Consider the following 21,936-nt stretch of genomic DNA (forward strand, 5'->3'; position numbering starts at 1 on the left):
TGTCATATTATTTTACTGATATTCATGCTCTGGAAATTAACTTGTGCACATATCAGAAAACTAATGACTCACCTGATCAAGCTGATCCTTTCTGCCACCTTCTCTGTGTGTTTCTGAGTAGGAGGGACATTTTCCACAAAAGCAATTCCATAGAGCAGAAAGTTCTGCAGAAAGTTCTTCAGTCCCTCCTTCGTTTCTAAGAATGTCTGGAAATCTACAGCTGGAACTTGGGCTTGCTGGTAGATTTCAGCATTCCATAAGATTCTAGGCTGGATGACCTTTTGTTTCTGCCCTTCATAGCTGTTTTTCACGAGCCAATCCAAATCATATCTAGTCACATGACCATCTGGCCCTTTTTAGGAAAAAATAAAAGCTATTAAAATAATAATTATATATACTGCCAATAATTTACTGGTTAAGAATATTATTTTCAGCAACCAATTACCCAGTATGGTATTGTTTATGGGGTTTCCCAGGTAGCACTAGTGGTAAAGAAATTGCCTGCCAATACAGGAGACATAAGAGATGCAGGTTCGATTCCTGGGTCGGGAAGATCCCCTAGAGGAGTGCACGGCAACCCACTCCAGTATTCTTGCCTAGAGAATCCTATGGACAGAGGAGCCTGGTGGGCTACAGTCCATGGAGTCGCAAAGAGTTGGACATGACTGAAGTGACTTAGCACACACGCACATATGTATTGTTTATGAGACCAAATTCAAATGAATGCCTAAAATGTTCCTGAGACAGAAATATTTGTCAGTTGAGTAGTATAAATTAATAAGTGAATAAATGAACAAATAAATCTTCCCAGCAGGTAAATAAGTTTATGAAACTTAGCTACATAGTAAAGGGCCTCGATCTCCCTCTTGTAAATGAATTAGGTCAGTTTGGTCTAATGATATGATATCAATACAACATGATAACTTCGCCCGCTGCTCTACAAAAAGTCAAAAAGCCAGCTCCTAAAATGTTTTAGAAAATATTCAGGATAAGCAAATGAGTAAGCAAAGGATACAGCAAGAGGAGTGAAAGGTTATCCTGACATTTTCTCTCTCCTTTTTTTTCTACCTCTCTGTCTCTGTTTCTCTCTTTCAAATTTCTACACTATTATAGTAAAAGTATCATAAAGAATTTGGAAAGCATAAAAAAGTATGAGGAAATGAAAAGGTCAGATATACTTATTCGATTATCTACATGAAACCACTATCCACAGCTTGCAATCAATCATTCCTTCTAGTTTTTTGTATGCATACTTTTACTTTACATATTGTGAAAATATATATCAGTTTGCACCCTGCCTTTGTCACTTAAATTTTAAGAATAATTTTATCATTAAAAAATTAAGGGTTCAAAAATTAATTTCTATAATTTTCAGAATGTGGACTACCAAGATTTACCTAGCCAGTTTGTTCTCCCAGGGCATGTAGTTGTATTTTTGGAAAGTTTCCCTATTATTTAATAGTGATCATCCTTGTCCATTTTTCTGATAATTTTCTTAAGATAGACACACAGAAGGTAGAATTGTTAAATCCAAAGACACAAACTTTTAAAAGTCTTGATACATATAACTAGATTACTTTCTAGAAAGTCTACCAATTTTCATCCCCTCCACCATATATGCATGCCCATCAAAATTGAGTATTCTTACTTTTTAAACATGTTTTTGTTTCTAATTTTGTAAATAAAACTCATCTTATCATAATAAATTTAAGTTATTTAAGATGAAGAAGAACATTTGTTAGACATCTATATTTTTTACATGCAAGGGTTACCAAACTGAGCTAGTAGCCAAACCTGCCCAGAATTGTTTTTCTAACATTTGCTGTGTAGTACATATTTTCTATAGCTGTTTCTACACTACTACCAAAGAACTGAATCGTTGTGCAGATACAGTGTACTCAAAAAAGATTAAAAATCTTTACTATCTGGCCTTTTACAGAGTGTTTCCTGACTTGTGGTTTAATTATCGTTCACTTCTTTCTCACATTTTTCTATTGGAACACTAATAGCACTATACACACGCATGCGCGCACACACACACACATATAATCATATATTTTACAAATATTTTGCAAAGTCGGTTTGCTTTTATAAAACCTTTCTATGGTATGCCTTCTTTCTTTTTTAAACAGCTGTTATAGTCCAGTTAAGGTTTATTAGAGTTAAAGGATACAGATTGAAATCAACAAAGGGAAAAGGTACATAGGGCTGAGTCCAGAAAAAACCAGGCACAAGTTTCTAGGTGTCCACTTCTGGTATCAGTTCAGTTCAGTTGCTCAGTCATGTCCGACTCTTTGCAACCCCATGGACTGCAGCATGCCAGGTTTCCCTGTCCATCATGAACTACCAGAGCTTACTCAAACTCATGTCCATTGAGTCAGTGATGCCATCCAACCATCTCATCCTCTGTTGTCGCCTTCTCCTCCTGCCCTCAATCTTTCGAACATCAAGGTCTTATTCACTGAGTTGGTTCTTTGCATCAGGTGGCCAAAGTATTGAAGTTTCAGCTTCAGCATTGATCCTTCCAATGAATATTCAGGACTGATTTCCTTTAGGATTGACTGGTTGGATCTCCTTGAAGTCCAAGGGACTCTCAAGAGTCTCCTCCAACACCACAGTTAAAGCATCAATTCTTCAATGCTCAGCTTTATTTTTAGTCCAACTTTCACATTCATATATGACTACTAGAAAACCATAGCATTGACTAGATAAACCATTTTTTTAAAACAAATATATAAATTTACTTATTTTAGTTGGAGGGTAATTACTTTAAAATATTGTAGCGTTTTTGCCATACATTGACATGATTCGCCATGGGTGTACATATGTTCCTCATCCTGAATACCCCTCCCACCTCCCTCCCCATCCCATCCCATTCGTGTCACATATGATAATATGCAAGTTTCAATGCCATTCTCCCAAATCATCCCACCCTCGCCCTCTCCCACAGAGTCCAAAAGACTGTTCTATACATCTGTGACTCTTTTGCTGTCTCGCAAATAGGGTTACTGTTACCATCTTTCTAAATTCCATATATATGCGTTAGTATACTGTATTGGTGTTTTTCCTTCTGGCTTACTTCACTCTGTATAATAGGCTCCAGTTTCATCCACCTCATTAGAACTGATTCAGATGTATTCTTTTTAATGAATAATATTCCATTGTGTATATGTACTACAGCTTTCTTAACCATTCATTTGCTGATGGACATCTAGGTTGCTTCCATACCCTGGCTATTATAAACAGTGTTGCGATGAACATTGGGGTACATGTGTTTCTTTCAATTCTGGTTTCCTCAGTTTGTATGACGAACAGTGGGATTGCTGGGTCATATGGCAGTTCTATTTCCAGTTTTTATAGGAATCTCCACACTGTTCTCCATAGTGGCTGTACTAGTTTGCATTTCCACCAACAGTGTATGAGAGATCCCTTTTCTCCACACCCTCTCCAGCATTTATTGTTTGTAGACTTTTGGATGGCAGCCATTCTGACTTGCGTGAAATGGCACCTCATTGTGGTTTTGATTTGCATTTCTCTGATAATGAGTGATGTTGAGCATCTTTTCATGTGTTTGTTAGCCATCTCTATGTCTTCTTTGGAGAAATGTCTGTTTAGTTCTTTGGCCCATTTTTTGATTGGGTCGCTTATTTTTCTGGAATTGAGCTGCAGGAGTTCCTTGTATATTTTTGAGATTAATTCTTTGTCAGTTGCTTCATTTGCTATTATTTTCTCCCATTCTGAAGGCTGTCTTTTCACCTTGCTTATAGTTGCCTTTGTTGTGCAAAAGGCTTTAAGTTTATTTAGGTCCCATTTGTTTATTTTTGCTTTATTTCCATTACTCTGGGAGGTGGGTCATAGAGGATCCTGCTGTGGTTTATGTCAGAGAGTGTTTTCCTTATGTTTTCCTCTAGGAGTTGTATAGTTTCTGGTCTTATGTTTAGATCTTTAACCCATTTTGAGTTTATTTTTGTGTATGGTGTTGGACTGCAAGGAGATCCAACCAGTCCATTCTGAAGGAGATCAACTCTGGGATTTCCTTGGAAGGAATGAGGCTAAAGCTGAAACTCCAGTACTTTGGCCACCTCATACAAAGAGCTGACTCAATGGAAAAAGACCCTGACGCTGGGAGGGATTGGGGTCAGGGGGAGAAGGGGACGACAGAGGATGAGATGGCTGGATGGCATCACTGGCTTCACGGACGTGAGTCTGAGTGAACTCCAGGAGTTGGTGATGGACAGGGAGGCCTGGCGTGCTGCAATTCATGGAGTCGCAAAGAGTCGGACATGACTGAGTGACAGAACTGACTGAACTGAACTGATGGTGTTAGAAAGTGTTCTAGTTTCATTCTTTTACAAGTGGTTGACCAGTTTTCCCAGCACCACTTGTTAAAGAGATTGTCTTTAATCCATTGTATATTCTTCCCTCCTCTGTCGAAGATAAGGTGTCCATAGGTGCGTGGATTTATCTCTGGGCTTTGTATTTTGTTCCATTGATCTATATTTCTGTCTTTGTGCCAGTATGATAGTGTCTTGATGACTGTAGCTTTGTAGTACAGCCTGAAGTCAGGCAGGTTGATTTCTCCAGTTCCATTCTTCTTTCTCAAGATTGCTTTGGCTATTCGAGGTTTTTTGTATTTCCATACAAATTGTGAGATTATTTGTTCTAGTTCTGTGAGAAATACAGTTGGTAGCTTGATAGGGATTGCATTGAATCTATAGATTGCCTTGGGTAGTATACTCATTTTCACTATATTGATTCTTCCAATCCACGAACATGGTATATTTCTCCATCTATTTGTGTCCTCTTTGCTTTCTTTCATCAGTGTTTTATAGTTTTCTATATATAGGGCTTTTTTTCTTCTTTAGGTAATTATATTCCTAAGTATTTAATTCTTTTTTTTTGCAATGGTGAACGGAATTGTTTCATTAATTTCTCTTTCTGTTTTCTCATTGTTAGTGTATAGGAATGCAAGGGATTTCTCTGTGTTAATTTTATATCCTGCAACTTTACTATATTCATTGATTAGGTCTAGTAATTTTCTGGTGGAGTCTTCAGGGTTTTCTATGTAGAGGATCATGTCATCTGCAAACAGTGAGAGTTTTACTACTTCCTTTCCATCTGGATTCCTTTTATTTCTTTTTATGCTCTGATTGCCGTGGCCAAAACTTCCAAAACTATGTTGAACAGTAGTGGTGACAGTGGGCACCCTTGTCTTGTTCCTGACTTTAGGGGAAATGCTGTCAATTTTTCACCATTGAGGATAACGTTTGCTGTGGGTTTGTCATACATAGCTTTTATTATGTTGAGCTATGTTCCTTTTAACTCTGCTTTCTGGAGGGTTTTTATCATAAATGGATGTTGAATTTTGTCAAATTTCTCTGCATCTATTGAGATAATCATATGGCTTTTGTCTTTCAATTTGTTAATATGGTGTATTACGTTGATTGATTTGCGGGCAGATATTGAAGAATCCTTGCATCCCTGAGATAAAGACCACTTGGTCATGATGTATGATCTTTTTAATACGTTGTTGGATTCTGTTTGCTAGAATTTTGTTAAGGATTTTTGCATCTATGTTCATCAGTGATATTGGCCTGTAGTTTTCTTTTTTGGTGGCATCTTTGTCTGGTTTTGGTGTCTGGGTGATGGTGGCCTCATAGAATGAGTTTGGAAGTTTACCTTCCTCTGCAATTTTCTGGAAGAGTTTGAGTAAGATAGGTGTTAGCTCTTCTCTAAATTTTTGGTAGAATTCAGCTGTGAAGCCTCGGGTCCTGGACTTTTCTTTGCTGGAAGATTTCTGATTACAGTTTCAATTTCCGTGCTTGTGATGGGTCTGTTAAGATTTTCCATTTCTCCTTGGTTCAGTTTTGGAAAGTTGTACTTTTCTAAGAATTTGTCCATTTCTTCCATGGTGTCCATTTTATTGGCATATAGTTGCTGATAGTAGTGTCTTATGATCCTTCATATTTCTGTGTTGTCTGTTGTGATCTCTCCATTTCCATTTCTAATTTTGTTGATTTGATTCTTCTCCCTTTGTTTCTTGATGAGTCTGGCTAACGGTTTGTTAATTTTATTTATCTTCTCAAAGAACCAGCTTTTGGCTTTGTTCATTTTTGCTATGGTCTCTTTTGTTTCTTTTGCATTTATTTATGCCCTAATATTTTTAAATAATTTTTTTAATTGGAGGTTAATTAAGATTTTTTCCTTCTACTACCCCTGGGGTTCTTCATTTCTTCCTTTTCTAGTTGCTTTAGGTATAGAGTTAAGTTATTTATTTGACTTTTTTCTTGTTTCTTGAGGTAAGCTTGTATTGCTATGAACCTTCCCCTTAGCACTGCTTTTACAGTGTACCATACATTTCAGGCTGTTGTGTTTTCATTTTCATTCATTTCTATACATATTTTGATTTCTTTTTTGATTTCTTCTGTGATTTGTTGGTTATTGAGCAGCATGTTGTTCAGCTTCTATGTGTTGGAATTTTTAATAGTTTTTGTCCTGTAATTGACATCTAATCTTACTGCATAGTGGTCAGAAAAGATGCTTGGAATGATTTCAATTTTTTTTGAATTTACCAAGGCTAGATTGATGGGCCAGGATGTGATCTATCCTGGAGAAGGTTCCATGTGCAGTTGAGAAAAAGGTGAAATTCATTGTTTTGGGGTGAAACGTCCTATAGGTATCAATTAGGTCTAACTGGTCTATTGTTTCATTTAAAGTTTGTTTTTCCTTGTTAATTTTCTGTTTATTTGATCTATCCATAGGTGTGAGTGGGGTATTAAAGTCTCCCACTATTATTGTGTTATTGCTAATTTCCCCTTTCACACTTGTTAGCATTTGCCTTACACATTGTGGTGCTCCTATGTTGGGTGCATATATATTTTAATTGTTATATCTTCTTCTTGGATTGATCTTTTGATCATTATATAGTGTCCTTCTTTTTCTCTTTTCATGGTCTTTATTTCAAAGTCTATTTTATCTGATATGAGTATTGCTACTCGTGCTTTCTTTTGGTCTCTATTTGCATGGAGTATCTTTTTCCAGTCCTTCACTTTCAGTCTGTGTGTGTCCCTTGTTTTGAGGTGGGTCTCTTGTAGACAACATATATAGGGGTCTTGTTTTTGTGTCCATTCATCCAGTCTTTGTCTTTTGGTTGGGCCATTCAACCCATTTACATTTAAGGCAGTTATCGATAAGTATGATCCCGTTGACACTTATTTTGTTGTTTTGGGTTTGAGTTTATAAACCCTTTCTGTGCTTCCTGTCGAGAGAAGATCCTTTAGCATTTGTTGGAGAGCTGGTTTGGTGGTGCTGAATTCTCTCAGCTTTGGCTTGTCTGTAAAGCTTTTGATTTCTCCTTCATATTTGAATGAGATCCTTGCTGGGTACAGTAATCTGGGTTGTAGGTTTTTTTCTTTCATCACTTTAAGTATGTCCTGCCATTCCCTTCTGGCCTGAAGAGTTTCTATTGAAAGATCAGCTGTTATCCTTATGGGAATCCCCTTGTGTGTTATTTGTTGTTTTTCCCTTGCTGCTTTTAATGTCTGTTCTTTGTGTTTGATCTTTGTTAATGTGTTTAATATGTGTCTTGGGGTGTTTCGCCTTGGGTTTATCCTGTTTGGGACTCTCTGGGTTTCTTGGACTTGGGTGACTATTTCCTTCCCCATGTTAGGGAAGTTTTCAACTATTATCTCCTCAAGTATTTTCTCATGGTTTTTCTTTTTGTCTTCTTCGTCTGGGACTCCAGATAAGTATGATTTGAACATTGGTGCATTTAACATTGACCCAGAGATCTCTGAGGTTGTTCTCATTTCTTTTAATTCTTTTTTCTTTTTTTCCTCTCTGATTCATTTATTGCTACCATTCTATTTTCTACCTCGTTTATCCTATCTTCTGCCTCCGTTATTCTACTGTTGGTTCCCTCCAGAGTGTTTTTGATCTCATTTGTTGCATTATTTACCATATATTGACTCTTTTTTATTTCTTCTAGGTCCTTGTTAAACATTTCTTGCATCCTCGCAATCCTTGTCTCCAGGCTATTTAACTGTAACTCTATTTTGTTTTGAAGATTTTGGATCAGTTTTACTATCATTATTCAGAATTCTTTATCTGGTAGATTCCCTATCTCTTCCTCTTTTTTTTTTTTTTTTTTTGTTTGGAGGGCATTCATCTTGTTCCTTTACCTACTGAGTATTTCTCTGCCTTTTCATCTTTTTTATATTGCTGTGTTTGGGGTGGAGTTTCTGTATTTTGGCAGTTTGTGGTTCTTCTTTATTGTGGAGGTTCCTCACTGTGGGTGGGGTTGGACGGGTGCCTTGTAGAGGTTTCTTGGTTAGGGACGCTTGTGTCAGTGTTCTGGTGGGTGGAGCTGGATTACTTTTCTCTGGAGTGCAAGTGTGCAGTAGTGAGTTTTGAGATGTCAGTGGGTTTGGTGTGACTTTGGGCAGTCTGTATATTGAAGCTCAGGGCTATGTTCCTGTGTTGCTGGAGAATTTGTGTGGTATGTCTTGCTCTGGAACTTGTTGGCCCTTTGGTGGTGATTGGTTTCAGTGTAGGTATAGAGCCTTCTGATGAGCTCCTGTTGATTAATGTTCCTTGGAGTCAGGAGTTCTCTGTTGTTCTCAGGTTTTGGACTTAAGCCTCCTGCCTCTGGTTTTCAGTCTTATTCTTACAGTAGCATCAAGACTTCTCCATCTATACAGCACCGATGATAAAACTTCTAGGTTAATAATGAAAAGTTTCTCCACAGTGAGGGACACCCAGAGAGGTTCACAGAGTTACATGGAGAAGAGAAGAGGGAGGAGGGAGATAGAGGTGACCAGGAGGAGAAGAGGGGGAATCAAAATGGGAGAGAGTAAGCTAGCCAGTGATCATTTCCCAATGTGCTCTCCACAGTCTGGACCCCTCAGAGATTTTCATGGAGTTACACAGAGAAGAGAAGAGTAAGGAGACAGAGGTGGCCAGTAGGATAAAAGGGGGAATCAAAAGGAGAGAAACAGATCCAGCCAGTAATCAGTTTCCTAAGTGTTCTCCACAGCCCAGAACACACAAAGAGATTCACAGAGTTGGGTAGAGAGGAGAAGGGCAAAGGAGGAGATGGAGGTGACCTGGTAAAGAAAAAGGAGAGGCAAAAGTGAGAGAGAGCAATCAAGCCAGTAATCTCACTCCCAAGAAAAAATGGGTACTGAAGATTGGGTTCTTAAAGGTACAAAATTGATAATAAATACCAAAAAAGCAAAGATTAAAAATCTAGCATAGAGGTTAGATTCTCAAAAGTACAACATTAAAAAAACAAAACAAAGTCACAAAAAGTATAAAAAATATATATGAAGTTTGCTTTAAAAATAGGGTCTTTTTTTGCAAAGTAATGGTAGTTATAAAAATGAAAATTAAAGGAGTAATAGATGACTTAAAATTAAAAAATTAAAAATTAAAAAAAATGATAATAGTAAAAATATATCTAGGACTTTCTCTGGAGTTGTTGTGGATAGTGTGGGGTCAGTTCATTTTCAGAAAGTTTCTTGAGCTGGCTTATACTTCTCAAGATCTATAGGCCACTTCCTATGTAGTCAGTGCTAAGTACAGCGTCTTAATCTATTGCACCTGTCACTTCCAAAGCAGTTCCCTCTGTTTATGTTAGCTTCTTCTGTTTCCTGGTCTCTTCAGTGTCTGATTTCTGCCCTGACGCAAGGGGGTGCTGGTGGTCACTTTTTTAGGCTCACTTGTTCAGTAGTGCTGTGGGGAGGGAGGAACACTGCAAACAAATATTACTGGCCTGTGTGGGGAGTGCTCGCAATGTTTCAGCCACACTGGATTTGCCCCTGCTCACAGCGTGTGTGCTTTCCCAGTCTACACTGCTCAGACTCTAGGTTGCTCTGCTGGGAACTGTCTGATGCAGGCCCTGGTTTGCCTGCACTTCCCAGGTCTAAGCCCCTCAGGTTCAGGTCCTCTGATACTCCACAAAGGCACAGACTTCGTTGGGCCTGTGTTTTGCACCATCCCAGGTCCGAGCAGCTCAGGTGACCAGGTGCTTGGCACACATAGTCACCCCCAGTTGAAGGCTGCAACTTATCCCTTCCCCTGTCCCAGGCACTGGGTTTTCTGGGTGTGTCTCTTCTGGGGAGGTGATCTCTGGCTGCGACCCTCCTGGCAGATGTCAACCGTCCAGAAACCCAAAAAGTCTTGGTTAGCAATGAAGCCTGCTTGCAGTTTAGTAGAGGATGCCTCTCCGGGGCCATGACTGCCCCCTTCCAGCTCTGGCTGCTCCTGCCTGCCTGTCTCCTGCAGGGGATGGGCCGGTCCGCAGCCAGCTAGCTCTGCTCAGTCCTTTGCTCTGTGAGCGGTCCCGACAGTGTCTTAGGTTAGGGCTTTCCATGGGATAGTGAAAAAGTCTGGGTTGCTCTCTCAAGGCAGCTCCCTTAGATTGCCCTTGGGGGATTCAGGCTCGGTCCTTACCATAAGCAATGCAGCCTGTGCCTCCCTGTCCAGCCCCCTTTTGCTAGTGGTGGATGCAAGTGTCTCAGCTGCTTCTCCGCTGGGACTTGCCATTAGGCATGTAATCTGCGTGTTTTATTTATTTTTCCTCCCAGTTATGTTGCCCTTTGAGACGCCAAGACTCGCCACTGACCTGCCTGTGAGAGTGTTTCCTGGTGTTTGGAAACTTCTCTCTTTTTTAAGACTCCCTTCCTGGGATGGATCTCTGTCCCTACCTCTTTTATCTCTCATTTCATCTTTTATATTTTTTCCTACCTCCTTTCAAAGACAATGGGCTGCCTTTCTGGGTACCTAATGTCCTCTGCCAGCATTCAGAAGTTGTTTTGTGGAATTTGCTCAGTGTTCAAATGTTCTTTCAATGAATTTGTGGGGGAGAATGTGGTCTCCCCATCTTATTCCTCCACCATCTTAGGACTGCCCCCCTAAATGAACCTTTGTTGACAAAGTAATGTCTCTGCTTTTTAATATGATGTCTAGGTTAGTCATAGCTTTTCTTCCAAGGAGCAAGCGTTTTTTAATTTCATGGCTGTAATCACCATCTGCAGTGATTTTGGAGACCCCCCAAAATAAAGTCTCTCACTGTTTCCATTGTTCCCCCATCTATTTGTCATGAAGTGATGGGACCAGATGCCATGATCTTGGTTTTCTGAATGTTGAGATTTAAGCCAACTTTTTCACTCTCCGCTTTCACTTTCATCAAGAGGCTCTTTAGTTCTTCTTTGCTTTGTTCTATAAGGGTAGTGTCATCTGCATATCTGAGGTTATTGATATTTCTCTCAGTAATCTTGATTCTAGCTTGTGCTTCCTACAGCCCAGCGTTTCTCATGATGTACCCTGCATATAAGTTAAATAAGCAGGGTGACAATATACAGCCTTGATGTACTCCCTTCCCTATTTGGAACCAGTCTGTTGTTCCATGTCCAGTTCTAAGTCTTGCTTTTTAACCTGTATACAGATTTCTCAGGAGGCAGGTCACCTGGTCTGGTATTCCCATCTCTTGAAGAATTTTCAACAGTTTGTGGTGATCACACAATCAAAGGCTTTGGCATAGTCAACGAAACAGAAGTAGATGATTGTCTGGAACTCTCTTGCTTTTTCGATGATCCAATGGATGTTGGCAATTTGATCTCTGGTTCCCTGCCTTTTCTAAATCCAGCTTGAACATCTGGAAGTTCACAGCTGACATACTGTTGAAGCCTGGCTTGTATAATTTTGAGCATTACTTTGCTAGTGTGTGAGATGAGTGAAATCGTGCAGTAGTTTGAACATTCTTAAGCATTCCCTTTCTTCGGGATTGGAAAGAAAACTGACTTTTTCCAGTCCTGTGGCCACTGCTGAGTTTTCCAAATTTGCTGGCATATTGAGTGCAGCACTTTAACAGCGTCATCTTCCAGTATACTTGCTGGAAAAGTTAAGTGTTATCTATGGTATTTTTTTTCATTGTAGAAAAATCAGTAGTAAAATGTACTCAAATAAATATTTCTTCTTCAAATACTGTTTTGTTATTTTGAAATACAGATTCACAGAAAGTCACAAAGAAATAGATAAAAGAGGTCTCATGCACCCTTCCCTGAGCCTTCTCCAATGTTTAACATCTTGTACAACCACAGTACAATATCAAAACCTAGAAAGTGATATTGATACAATCCATAGAGCTCATTCAGATCTTGTGAGTTATATACATAATTATTTCTGTGTGTGTGCGTGTGTGTGCTCAATGCAGTGTTATTACATGTGCAGCTTTATGTAACCACTACTATAGTCAAAATACTCCAGAGTGCCATTACCACAAGACTCCTTCATGTTACCTCTTTAAAGCCACACCATTCCTCCTCTCTTCCTGGCAACTGCTAATCTGTTCACTATCTCTATAATTCTGTTATTTCATGAATGTTACATAAATGGAATCATGCAGTTACGTTTTTCCTTCACTGTTATTCCTTTGTGCTTTCCCCAAGTTATCATGCATATCAATCTTTCATTCTTTATTACTGAATAGTTTTTCATTATGTGGATGATTTGTTTAACATTTCACACATTGGAGGATATTAAAGTAGTTTCCAGTTCTTGGCTGTTACAAATAAGGCTGCTGTGAACATTAATGTACACGTTTTTGTGTGAACATAAGTTTTCATTTCTCTGGAATAAATGCCTATCAGTTCAATTGCTGGTTGTATAGTACGTGCTTCCCAGGAGGCTTCCCAGGTGGCTCAGTGATAAAGAATCTGCCTGCCAGTGTAGGAGACCCAGGTTCAATCCCTGGGTCAAGAAGATCCCCTGGAATAGGAAATGGCAACCCACTCCAGTATTCTTGCCTGAGAAATTCTATGGACAGAGGAGCCGGGCAGGCTACAGTCCATAGGGTCACAAAGAGTCAGACACAAATTGAGTGACTGAGCACATACACATGGTTACTTGCATGTTTAGTCTTTTTTTTTTTTTTAATAAACGGGCAAACTTTTCCAGAGTGTGTGTGTGTGTGTGTGTGTGTGTGTGTGTGTGTGTGTGTGTGAAAGTTGTTCAGTCGTGTCCAACTCCTTGTGACCCCATGGACTATACAGTCCATGAAATTCTCCAGGCCAGAATACTAGAGTGGGTAGCCGTGTCCTTCTCCAGGAGATCTTCCCATCCCAGAGATCGAACCCAGGTCTACTGCATTGAAGGCAGATTCCTTACCAACTGAGCCATCAGGGAAGCCTAAAGTAACCATACCATTTTATACTCTCAGCAGCAGTGTATAACTGATAGAATTTTTCCAAATCTTTTATAGCATTTTGTGTTATCACGATTTTTTAAAAATTTTAAGTATATAGTGAAATTTTACTGTGCTAATAACTTTTGTTTCTCTAATGGCTTATAATGCTGAACATATTTGCAAATGTTTATCTGCCATTTGTACATCCCGTTCAGTGAAACGTCTGTGCATGCCTTTTATTCATTGTCTAATTGGATTGTTTTTCTTATATTGAGTTTTGAAAGTTATTTAGTTCTAGTGCCAGTCAGTACCTAGGTCAAGGTTTTGAAGATGTTCTCCTATATTCTTCTCTAGAAGTTTTGTAGCTTTATGTTTACATTTACGTTCATGATCTATTTTGAGTTAATTTTTGTATAAAGTGTGAAATTTTGGTTGAAGTTATTTTTTTTTTTACTTTTGCCTATGAGTGTCCAATTATCTCAGCATCATTACTTAAAAAGATTATCCTCCTTCATTGACTGGCTCTTGCACCTTTGTCAAAGATCAGTTTACTATATTTGTGTGATTCTATTTCTCAGTTTCTTTTTCTGTTCTATTGGTCTACATATCTATCCCTCCATCAAAACCACAAATATATAGTTTTATTTCTTTCATTCTAATATATATGAATTTTATTTCTTTTCTTGCCTTATTGCAATGACTAGAAGTTCCAGAACTGTGTTAAATAAGAATGAAAGTGAAATGTTTAATGTGTTCAGCCTCACCATTATAGATGATGTTAGTTGAAACGATGCTAAATATCTCTGATCGTCAGGGAAATGCAAATCAGAGATACCACCTCAAATCAGTCAGAATGGCTATTATCAAAAAGACAACATAGGCAGAAATTAACACAACATTTAATTATCTTCAAATTAAAAATAAAGAAAAAAAGAAACTCAAATGTCACTACCCTCCTCAAAAAAAGAAAGACAACATACAACAAACGTTTGTGAGGGTGTGGACAGAAGAGACTTCTCCTATACTGTCGAAGGGAGTCTAAATTGGTGTAGCCACTTTGGAATAAAATTAAAAATGAAAGAACCATATCATCCAACAATCCCTCTTCTGAGCATATACCCAAAGGAAATAAAATCATTGTTTCAAAAAGATACATGCACCCTAATGTTCATAGCTGCACAATTTATAATAGCCAAGATGTGGAAACAACCTAAGTGTTCATTGATGCATAAATAGACAAATAAAATGTGGTATATAAATACAGTGGAATATTATTCAGCCATAAAATGAAGGCATTCCTGCAATTTGCAACAACATTGATAGATAGACCTTGAGTGTATTACGTGAAGTAAGTCAGACAGAGAAAGATAAATACTGTCTACAGAGCGTAGACTGATGGTTGCCTGAGGCTATGGGTTTGAAGAAATGGGAGATGTTCATCAATGCTACAATTTTCATGTTATAAGAGGAATAAGTTCTGGAGATCTAATGCATAGCACAGTGATATACTTAACAATACTGTATTGTATACTTGAAAGTTACTAAGATAGTAAATTGTTAATACTCTAGCCACACATGCAAATGTGCTAATTATGTGAGGTGATGAATGTGTAAACTAAGCTTATTGTGGTCATCATCTCACAATATATACAGATATGTCAAATATATCTCAATAAAGGTGGAAAAATATTTTTCAAAACTATGATGTTAGCTGTAGATTATAACAATTTAATTTAAGAAGAAAAATAAAAGGTACACAAAAGAAATGCTGCCAAAGAAAGGAAAAAGGAAGAGTAACTAAAAGAATATCCTACTATGTAAAGGGGCAAACCATTTTTTATAAAACAATTGTTCTTTAAAGAAGTACCCAAAGAAGACCATGTCTCCTGTCCACTCACAAGTGAAAAAGAGTGTGGTCTCATCCAGATGAATGGTCTTTGGCTGGATACATAAATCCACGCTGGCAGTGTCTAGGCTACGCTGGTGAGTCTTAGAGTTGTAGCAAGACGCTGAGCGGCAGTGGTCTCGAAGCCAGACATAATCAAAGCGCATCACATTGTTAGCATATTGCAGTTCTAGGGAAAAGATCACATTCTTTTATTAGCATTTATTACGTTATTTATTCTATAAAAATGTATAAAATATTTAGGAAAACTAAAAAATCTGGATTCAGAAAACTCCATTCAAAAAGTCTTCTACCAACAAATGAGCGAGAGCAATGTGAGGGATACTGGCCCCCTACTATTAAAGTATAGCATGGACTTCTTACATTTATCTCTATATACAACTTAAAGTATAAAAGCTTTCCTGAAAAATAAAGAGACAGGCCAGTTTCTCGAAAAAAAAAAAAATATATATAGCATGGAACTTCTACAATTAAAATAGTGTGATGTTGGTATAGGAATAGGCAGACAAAACAACAGAAGAGTATAAAAAGTCAAAAAATATACATGAATGCACATAGAAATTTGATTAGTAAAAACTGATACATATAATCACTGTGGAAAATATGACTTTTTAAGTAAATGGTGTTGGGACAACTGATAATCATTTGGAAAATTATAAAATCAAGTCCATACCTTATACTGTCACCAGGTTTCCAAGATAAACTCAAAACAGATTAGAGTTCTAAATTTGGAAAATGAACATGGCTAGAGGATATAAAGGAGGTCCTTGTACTATACTTACAACTTTCCTGTTAGCTTGAAGATGTATCGAAAGAAAAAGTTACCAAAAAATATCAAACACTTTATCAGATTATTCATTTAGACAGGGTAAATTGAGTTCAAATTTATAACAGGAATAAAAACTATAAAGTATCTGGGAATAAATGAAAATGTAGAAGATAACTATGGAGAAATTCTGAAGGACTTGAAGGAAACTTGAATGGAAAAATATGCTCACAGTTGGGCAGATTCAAAAATGAAAAGACAGAAATTCTTCCATAAATTAATACACAAAACTCCATGTACTTCCAACCCAAATCCCCATGAAAATTTTCATGTACTGGACAGACTAATTCCAAGAATTAACAAAGCAATAATTTTGACAAGAAAAAGAAAGGCTTGGAAGGGAAGTCTTACTAGGTATAAAAATATATTATAAAGCTATAGTCATTTAAAAAGTATGATATTCATGCAAAATGGACTAAGAAATCAAGGGAACAGAATAGTCCCAAAATAGACCTAAGTGTATATGGAAATATGGTATACGTTAAAGGTAGCATTTTGCAACAGTGGTAAAATGATAGATTTTTCAATCATTAGTTTTAGAAAAAATGAATATTTGAAAAAATTGATTCTAGATTCATATCAGCTTCAACAGTAAATTACGGATACAGTAAAATATAAAACATAAAACTATTATATATTGACAAATTTGAAGAAGGAAAAGTATTTTAATATGACACATAAAGCATAAAAGATAATTTGTGTATGTGAAAATAAAAAAACTTCTGTTTTGCAAAGTGTAAACAAGTTAAAATACAACAGGAAAAATATTTTAACATAAAAGGATTAATACCCAGTATATTGAATAAATCCTTATAACCATTAGGATAAAAACTCAGTAGAAAAACAACTGAAGGATATCAATAGGAAAGTCACCAGCGGTGAACAGTAAATGCATGCACTCCTCTAACTTTAGGAGTAATAAGAGAAATGGGTATTAAGATATCATTTTTTATTCATCAGAGTAACAAATTTTTTTAAGTTCGATTAAAACATGTGTTTTCAAATGATGTGGGGAAATGCATGCTCTCAAACATTGGTAATGTGAATATAAATTGATGATGACTCACTGAATGGTAATCAGGAAGTTTCTATGAAAATAATACAAAAAATATGTATATTACTTTCTTGACTCAAATTCACATCTCAGTACTTACCTTATGGAAACTGTCACATGCAAGGAGGTATGCACAAGGATATTCATAATAGTTTTGTTTATAATAGCAAAATAGAAAATAAGATTGTCTATCAGTGGGGCAGTGAAGGAACAGCTGAATAAACTGTGGTATATCCTTACTGAGAAACTAACCAACAGTTTAAAAATGCAGTATATCTATACTCCTCAAATTGACTTTGTACAATGTTGCAATTCTCTTTTTAAGGAAGGGAAACTAAAGCTCAGAGATGCTAAATTAATTTGTAAGATCATATAATGATTAGGTGTGGAGGTAGGACAAGAATTCAAGTTGTCCAACCCCAAAGTCCTATGCTAGTGTTACTCAAAATGCAGTCTTAGGAATCTGAGGTTGAGACTTCAGAAAAGGCAGGGTAAGGAGCTTAGAAAATCTTCTGCCCAAATAACAATGATAAAACTGGACAAAATTATCAATAAAAACCATTTTTGGACCCTGGAAATTGATCAAAGGCCTCCAGCAAATTAAAAAGCATTTAGTCAAGAAAGATGATTGAATCTTGGGTAAGAACAGTAGGGATCTGAGTGCTTTAGCTTGAGGTGCTTTAATCCCTACTTTACACCCAGCAGCTCCATCAGCAGTAGGTGTAGCAGGACAGGAAAACCAGGAAAGCCAGCTGGCATACTGGTTAGGGCAAGGAATAGACCAGCAGAACAATCAAGAATCTATGAAGGGGATTAAGGGAAGGAGACAGCTATAGTGGTCCTGGGAAAGCCCCCTCACATGCCCAGTGTTCAGCAAGGCTGTATACACATGTAGGGCTGTGTGCATACCTAGGAGAGACTGGAACAGGCCTTAGTTATCTACATGTCCCTGGAGGAATGTAAGGCCCTCTGCCAGCACAATGGAAACATGTAAAGTGTGGCAGAAACTGAAAGCCAAGGCAAACTTAAGAAAAGCCTAAACTTTGTGTGCCCCAATCCACATACAGTTGCAATGGCAAAGGGTGGAAACCTTATTGACTAAAGGTTTTTAGCTTAACCTCTGTCCAATTGTTAGAAGTGAAGTCGCTCAGTCGTGCCCAACTCTTTGCGACCCCATGGACTATAGCATACCAGGCTCCTCCCTCCATGGGATTCTCCAGGCAAGAGTACTGGAGTGGGTTGCCATTTCCTTCTCCATGGGATCTTCCCGACCCAGGGATTGAACCTGGGTCTCCTGGATTCCAGGCAGACACTTTAACCTCTGAGCCACCAGGGAAGTCACTGAACTGTACCACCCATTCATGGATCATAGCCTTGTTGAGGTGAAGGGGCTTGTCTAACTCAATGAGCTATGCTGTGCAGGGCCACCCAAGATGGACAGGTCATAGCGGAGAATTCTGACAAAATGTGGTCCACTGGAGGAGGACATGGCAAACCACTCCAGTATTCTTGCCTCAAGAACTCCACGGACAATATGATAAGGCAAAAAGATATGACACTGAAAGATGAGCCCCCCAGGTCAGGAGCTGTCCAACAAGCTACTGGGGAAGAGTGGAGGGCAATTACTAATAGCTCCAGAAAGAATTAAGAGATTAGGCCAAACCAGAAATGATGCTCAGTTGTGGATGTGTCTGGTGGTGAAAGTAAAGTCCGATGCTGTAAATAACAATATTGCATAGGAACCAGGAAGGTTAGGTCTATGAATCAAGGTAAATTGAATGTGGTCAAGCAGGAGATGGCAAGCACATCAAAATCTTATGAATCAGTGAACTAAAATGGACAGGAATGGGCAAATTTAACTCAGATGACCATTGTATCTTCTACTGTGGGCAAGAATCCCTTAGAAGAAATGGAGTAGCCATCATAGTCAACAAAAGAGTTTGAAATGCAGTACTTGGGTACAATCTCATAAACGACAGAATGATTTCAGTCTGTTTCCAAGACAAACCATTCAACATCACAGTGGTCCAAGTCTATGCCTCAACCACTAATGCCAAAGAAGCTGAAGCTGACTGGTTCTATGAAGGCCTACAACACCTTCTAGAACTAACACCCCCATAAAATGTATTTTTCATCAAAGGGGATTGGAATGTAAAATTAGGAAGTCAAGAGATACTTGGAATCACAGGCAAGTTGGACCTTAGAGTTCAAAATGAAGCAGTGCAAAGGCTAAGAGAATTTTGCCAAGAGAATGCACTGCTCATAGCAAACACCTTCTGCCAACAACACAGGAGACCACTCCGTACATAGACATGTGGAGATCAATACCAGACTCAGATTGATTATGTTCTTTACAGTCAAAGATGGAGAAACTCTATAGAGTCAGTAAAAACAAGATGTGGAGCTGACTGTAGCTCAGATCATGAGATCCTTATTACAAAATTGAGGCTTAAACTGAAGAAAGTAAGGAAAACCACCAGACCTTGGTATGATCTTAATCAAACCCTTATGATTATACAATGGAGGTGAGGAATAGATTCAACAGATTAAATCTGATAGACAGAGTGCCTGAAGAACTATGGACAGAGGTTTGTAAATATGTATGAGAGTCAGTGACCAAAACCATCAAAAAGAAAAAGTAATGCAACAAGTCAAAGTGGTTGTCTGAGGAGGCTTTACAAATAGCTGAGGAAAGAAGAAAAGCAAAAGGCAAAGGAGAAAGGGAAAAATCTACCCAACTGAGTTTAGAGTTCCAGAGAGCAACAGGGAGAGATAAGAAAGCCTTCTTAAGTGAATAATGCAAAGAAATAGAGGAAAACAATAGAATGAGAAAGACTAGAGATCTCTTCATGAAAATTAGAGATACCAAGGGAATATTTAACATAAGGATAACATGATTAAAGGACAGAAAAAGGTAAGGACCTAACAGAAGCAGAAGATATTAAGAAGAGGTGCCAAGAATACACAGAAGAACTATACAAAAAAGGTCTTAATGACCCAGATAACCAGGGTGGTGTGGTCACTCACTTAGAGCCAGACATCCTGGAGTGTGAAGTCAAGTGGGCCTTAGGAAGCATTACTACAAACAAAGCTAGTGGAGGTGATGGAATGCCAGCTGAGCTATTTCAAATCCTTAAGACAATGCTGTTAAAGTGCTGCACTCAATATGCTGGCAAATTTGGAACACTCAGCAGTGGCCACAGGACTGGAAAAGGTCAGTTTTCATTCCAATCCCAAAGAAGGGCAATGCCAAAGAATGCTCAAACTACCACATAATTTCACTCATTTCACATGTTAGCAAGGTAATACTCAAAATTCTTCAAGCTAGGCTTCAGCAGAACTCCCAGATGTACAAACTAGGTTTAGAAAAGGCAGGGGAACCAGAGGTCAAATTACCAACATGCTTTGGACCATGGAGAAAACAAGGGAGTTCTAGAAAAACATCTACTTCTGCTTCATTGACTATGCTAAAGCCTTTGACTGTATGAATCACAAAAAACTGTGGAAAGTCCTTAAACAGATGAGAATACCAGATCACTTTACCTGCCTCCTGAGAAACCTGTATGCAGGTCAAAAAGCAACAGCTGGAACCTTACATGAAACAACAGATTGGTTCAAAATTGGGAAAGGAGAGTGTCAAGGCTGTATACTGTCACCCTGCTTATTTAACTTATATACATATTACATTGTGTGAAATGCTGAGCTGGACGAATCACAGCTGGAATCAAGATTTCTGGGAGAAACATCAACAACCTCAGATATGCAGATGATACCACTCTAATGGCAGAAAGGGAAGAGACTGTTGATGTGGGTGAAAGAGGAGAGTGAAAAAGCTGGCTTGAAACTCAACATTCAAAAACCTAAGATCATGGCATCTGGTCCCATCACTTCATAGCAAATGAAAGGGAAAAAGAGGAGGCAGTGATAGATTTTATTTTCATGGGCTCCAAAATCACTGTGGACAGTGACTGCAGCCATGAAATTAAGACACTTCCTCCATGGAAGAAAAGCTATGACAAACATTCACATCACTTTGCCTACAAAGGTCCATATAGTCAAAACTATGGTTTTTCCAGTAGTCATATACAGATGTGAGAGTTGGACCATAAAGGAGGCTAAGCACTGAAGAACTGATGCTTTCAAATTGTGGTATTGGGGAAGACCCTTGAGAGTCCCTCAGACTGCTAGGTCAAACCAGTCAATCCTAAAGGAAATCAACCCTCAATATTGGTTGGAAGGACTGATGCTGTAGCTGAAGCTCCAATACTTTGACCACATGGTGCAAAGAGCTGACTCTTGGGAAAAAAACCCTGATGCTGGGAAAGACTGAAGTTGGGAGGAGAAGGGAGCAACAGAGGATGAGATTGTTGGATGGCATCACTGACTCAATGAAAATGAGTTTAAGCAAACTCTGGGAGATAGTGAAGGACAGGCAAGCCTGGTGTGCTGCAGTCCATGGGGTCACTAAGAGTCTGACATGACACAGCAAGTGAACAACAAATAAGAAATGATATAACAACTGCTGATACTTTGAAATGGGGCTATTGTTTGGCAGTAACCTGAAGTTGGAACACTTGACTTAGGATCCATGGAATGATATGTAAAACTCTGTGTATGTATGTGTGTGTGTGTATAGTTCTGCATTTCTGGATGGAATCTGTAGCTTGTAACAAAATTTCTATGGGATTCATAAATTAAAATACTGAGAACCATTTCCTTGGAGTGATAAAAGTGATTCAGTACCACCTGTAGCCAATATGACATCTCTGTATCCTTCAAGCTGTTGTACATGCAGTTCCATCTGAATGGAACATTCACCCGTACCTTCTCCCCATTTTCCCCTCGCCTAATTCATATTTAATATTCATGACTCTGCAAAGATTCTGTAAGCAGTCATTTGTAACTCTTTAGTTTGGGTTAGGTACCTTTCCTCTTTGTTCTTACAGCACCCTATATGTTGTCTA

At 38.2% G+C, this 21,936-nt stretch overlaps 1 protein-coding gene across 4 annotated transcripts in view; it reads right to left on the reverse strand.

Annotated features, from left to right (window-relative positions):
* Positions 1–21,936, reverse strand: part of TMLHE (trimethyllysine hydroxylase, epsilon) — a 71,031-nt gene that overhangs the window by 20,769 nt on the left and 28,326 nt on the right. For all 4 annotated transcript variants that reach the window (XM_018045047.1, XM_013976344.2, XM_005700536.3 and 1 more), the window contains 2 exons: positions 15,085–15,261; positions 73–352 (listed from right to left, as the gene is read on the reverse strand). In XM_018045047.1, coding sequence (XP_017900536.1) covers positions 73–352; positions 15,085–15,238 — 434 coding nt within the window. In that variant the 5' untranslated portion in view covers positions 15,239–15,261. The remainder of the gene's footprint in view (positions 1–72; positions 353–15,084; positions 15,262–21,936) is intronic.

This window comes from Capra hircus, unplaced genomic scaffold (genome assembly GCF_001704415.2).
Source record: "Capra hircus breed San Clemente unplaced genomic scaffold, ASM170441v1, whole genome shotgun sequence".
Lineage (NCBI taxonomy): Eukaryota > Metazoa > Chordata > Mammalia > Artiodactyla > Bovidae > Capra > Capra hircus.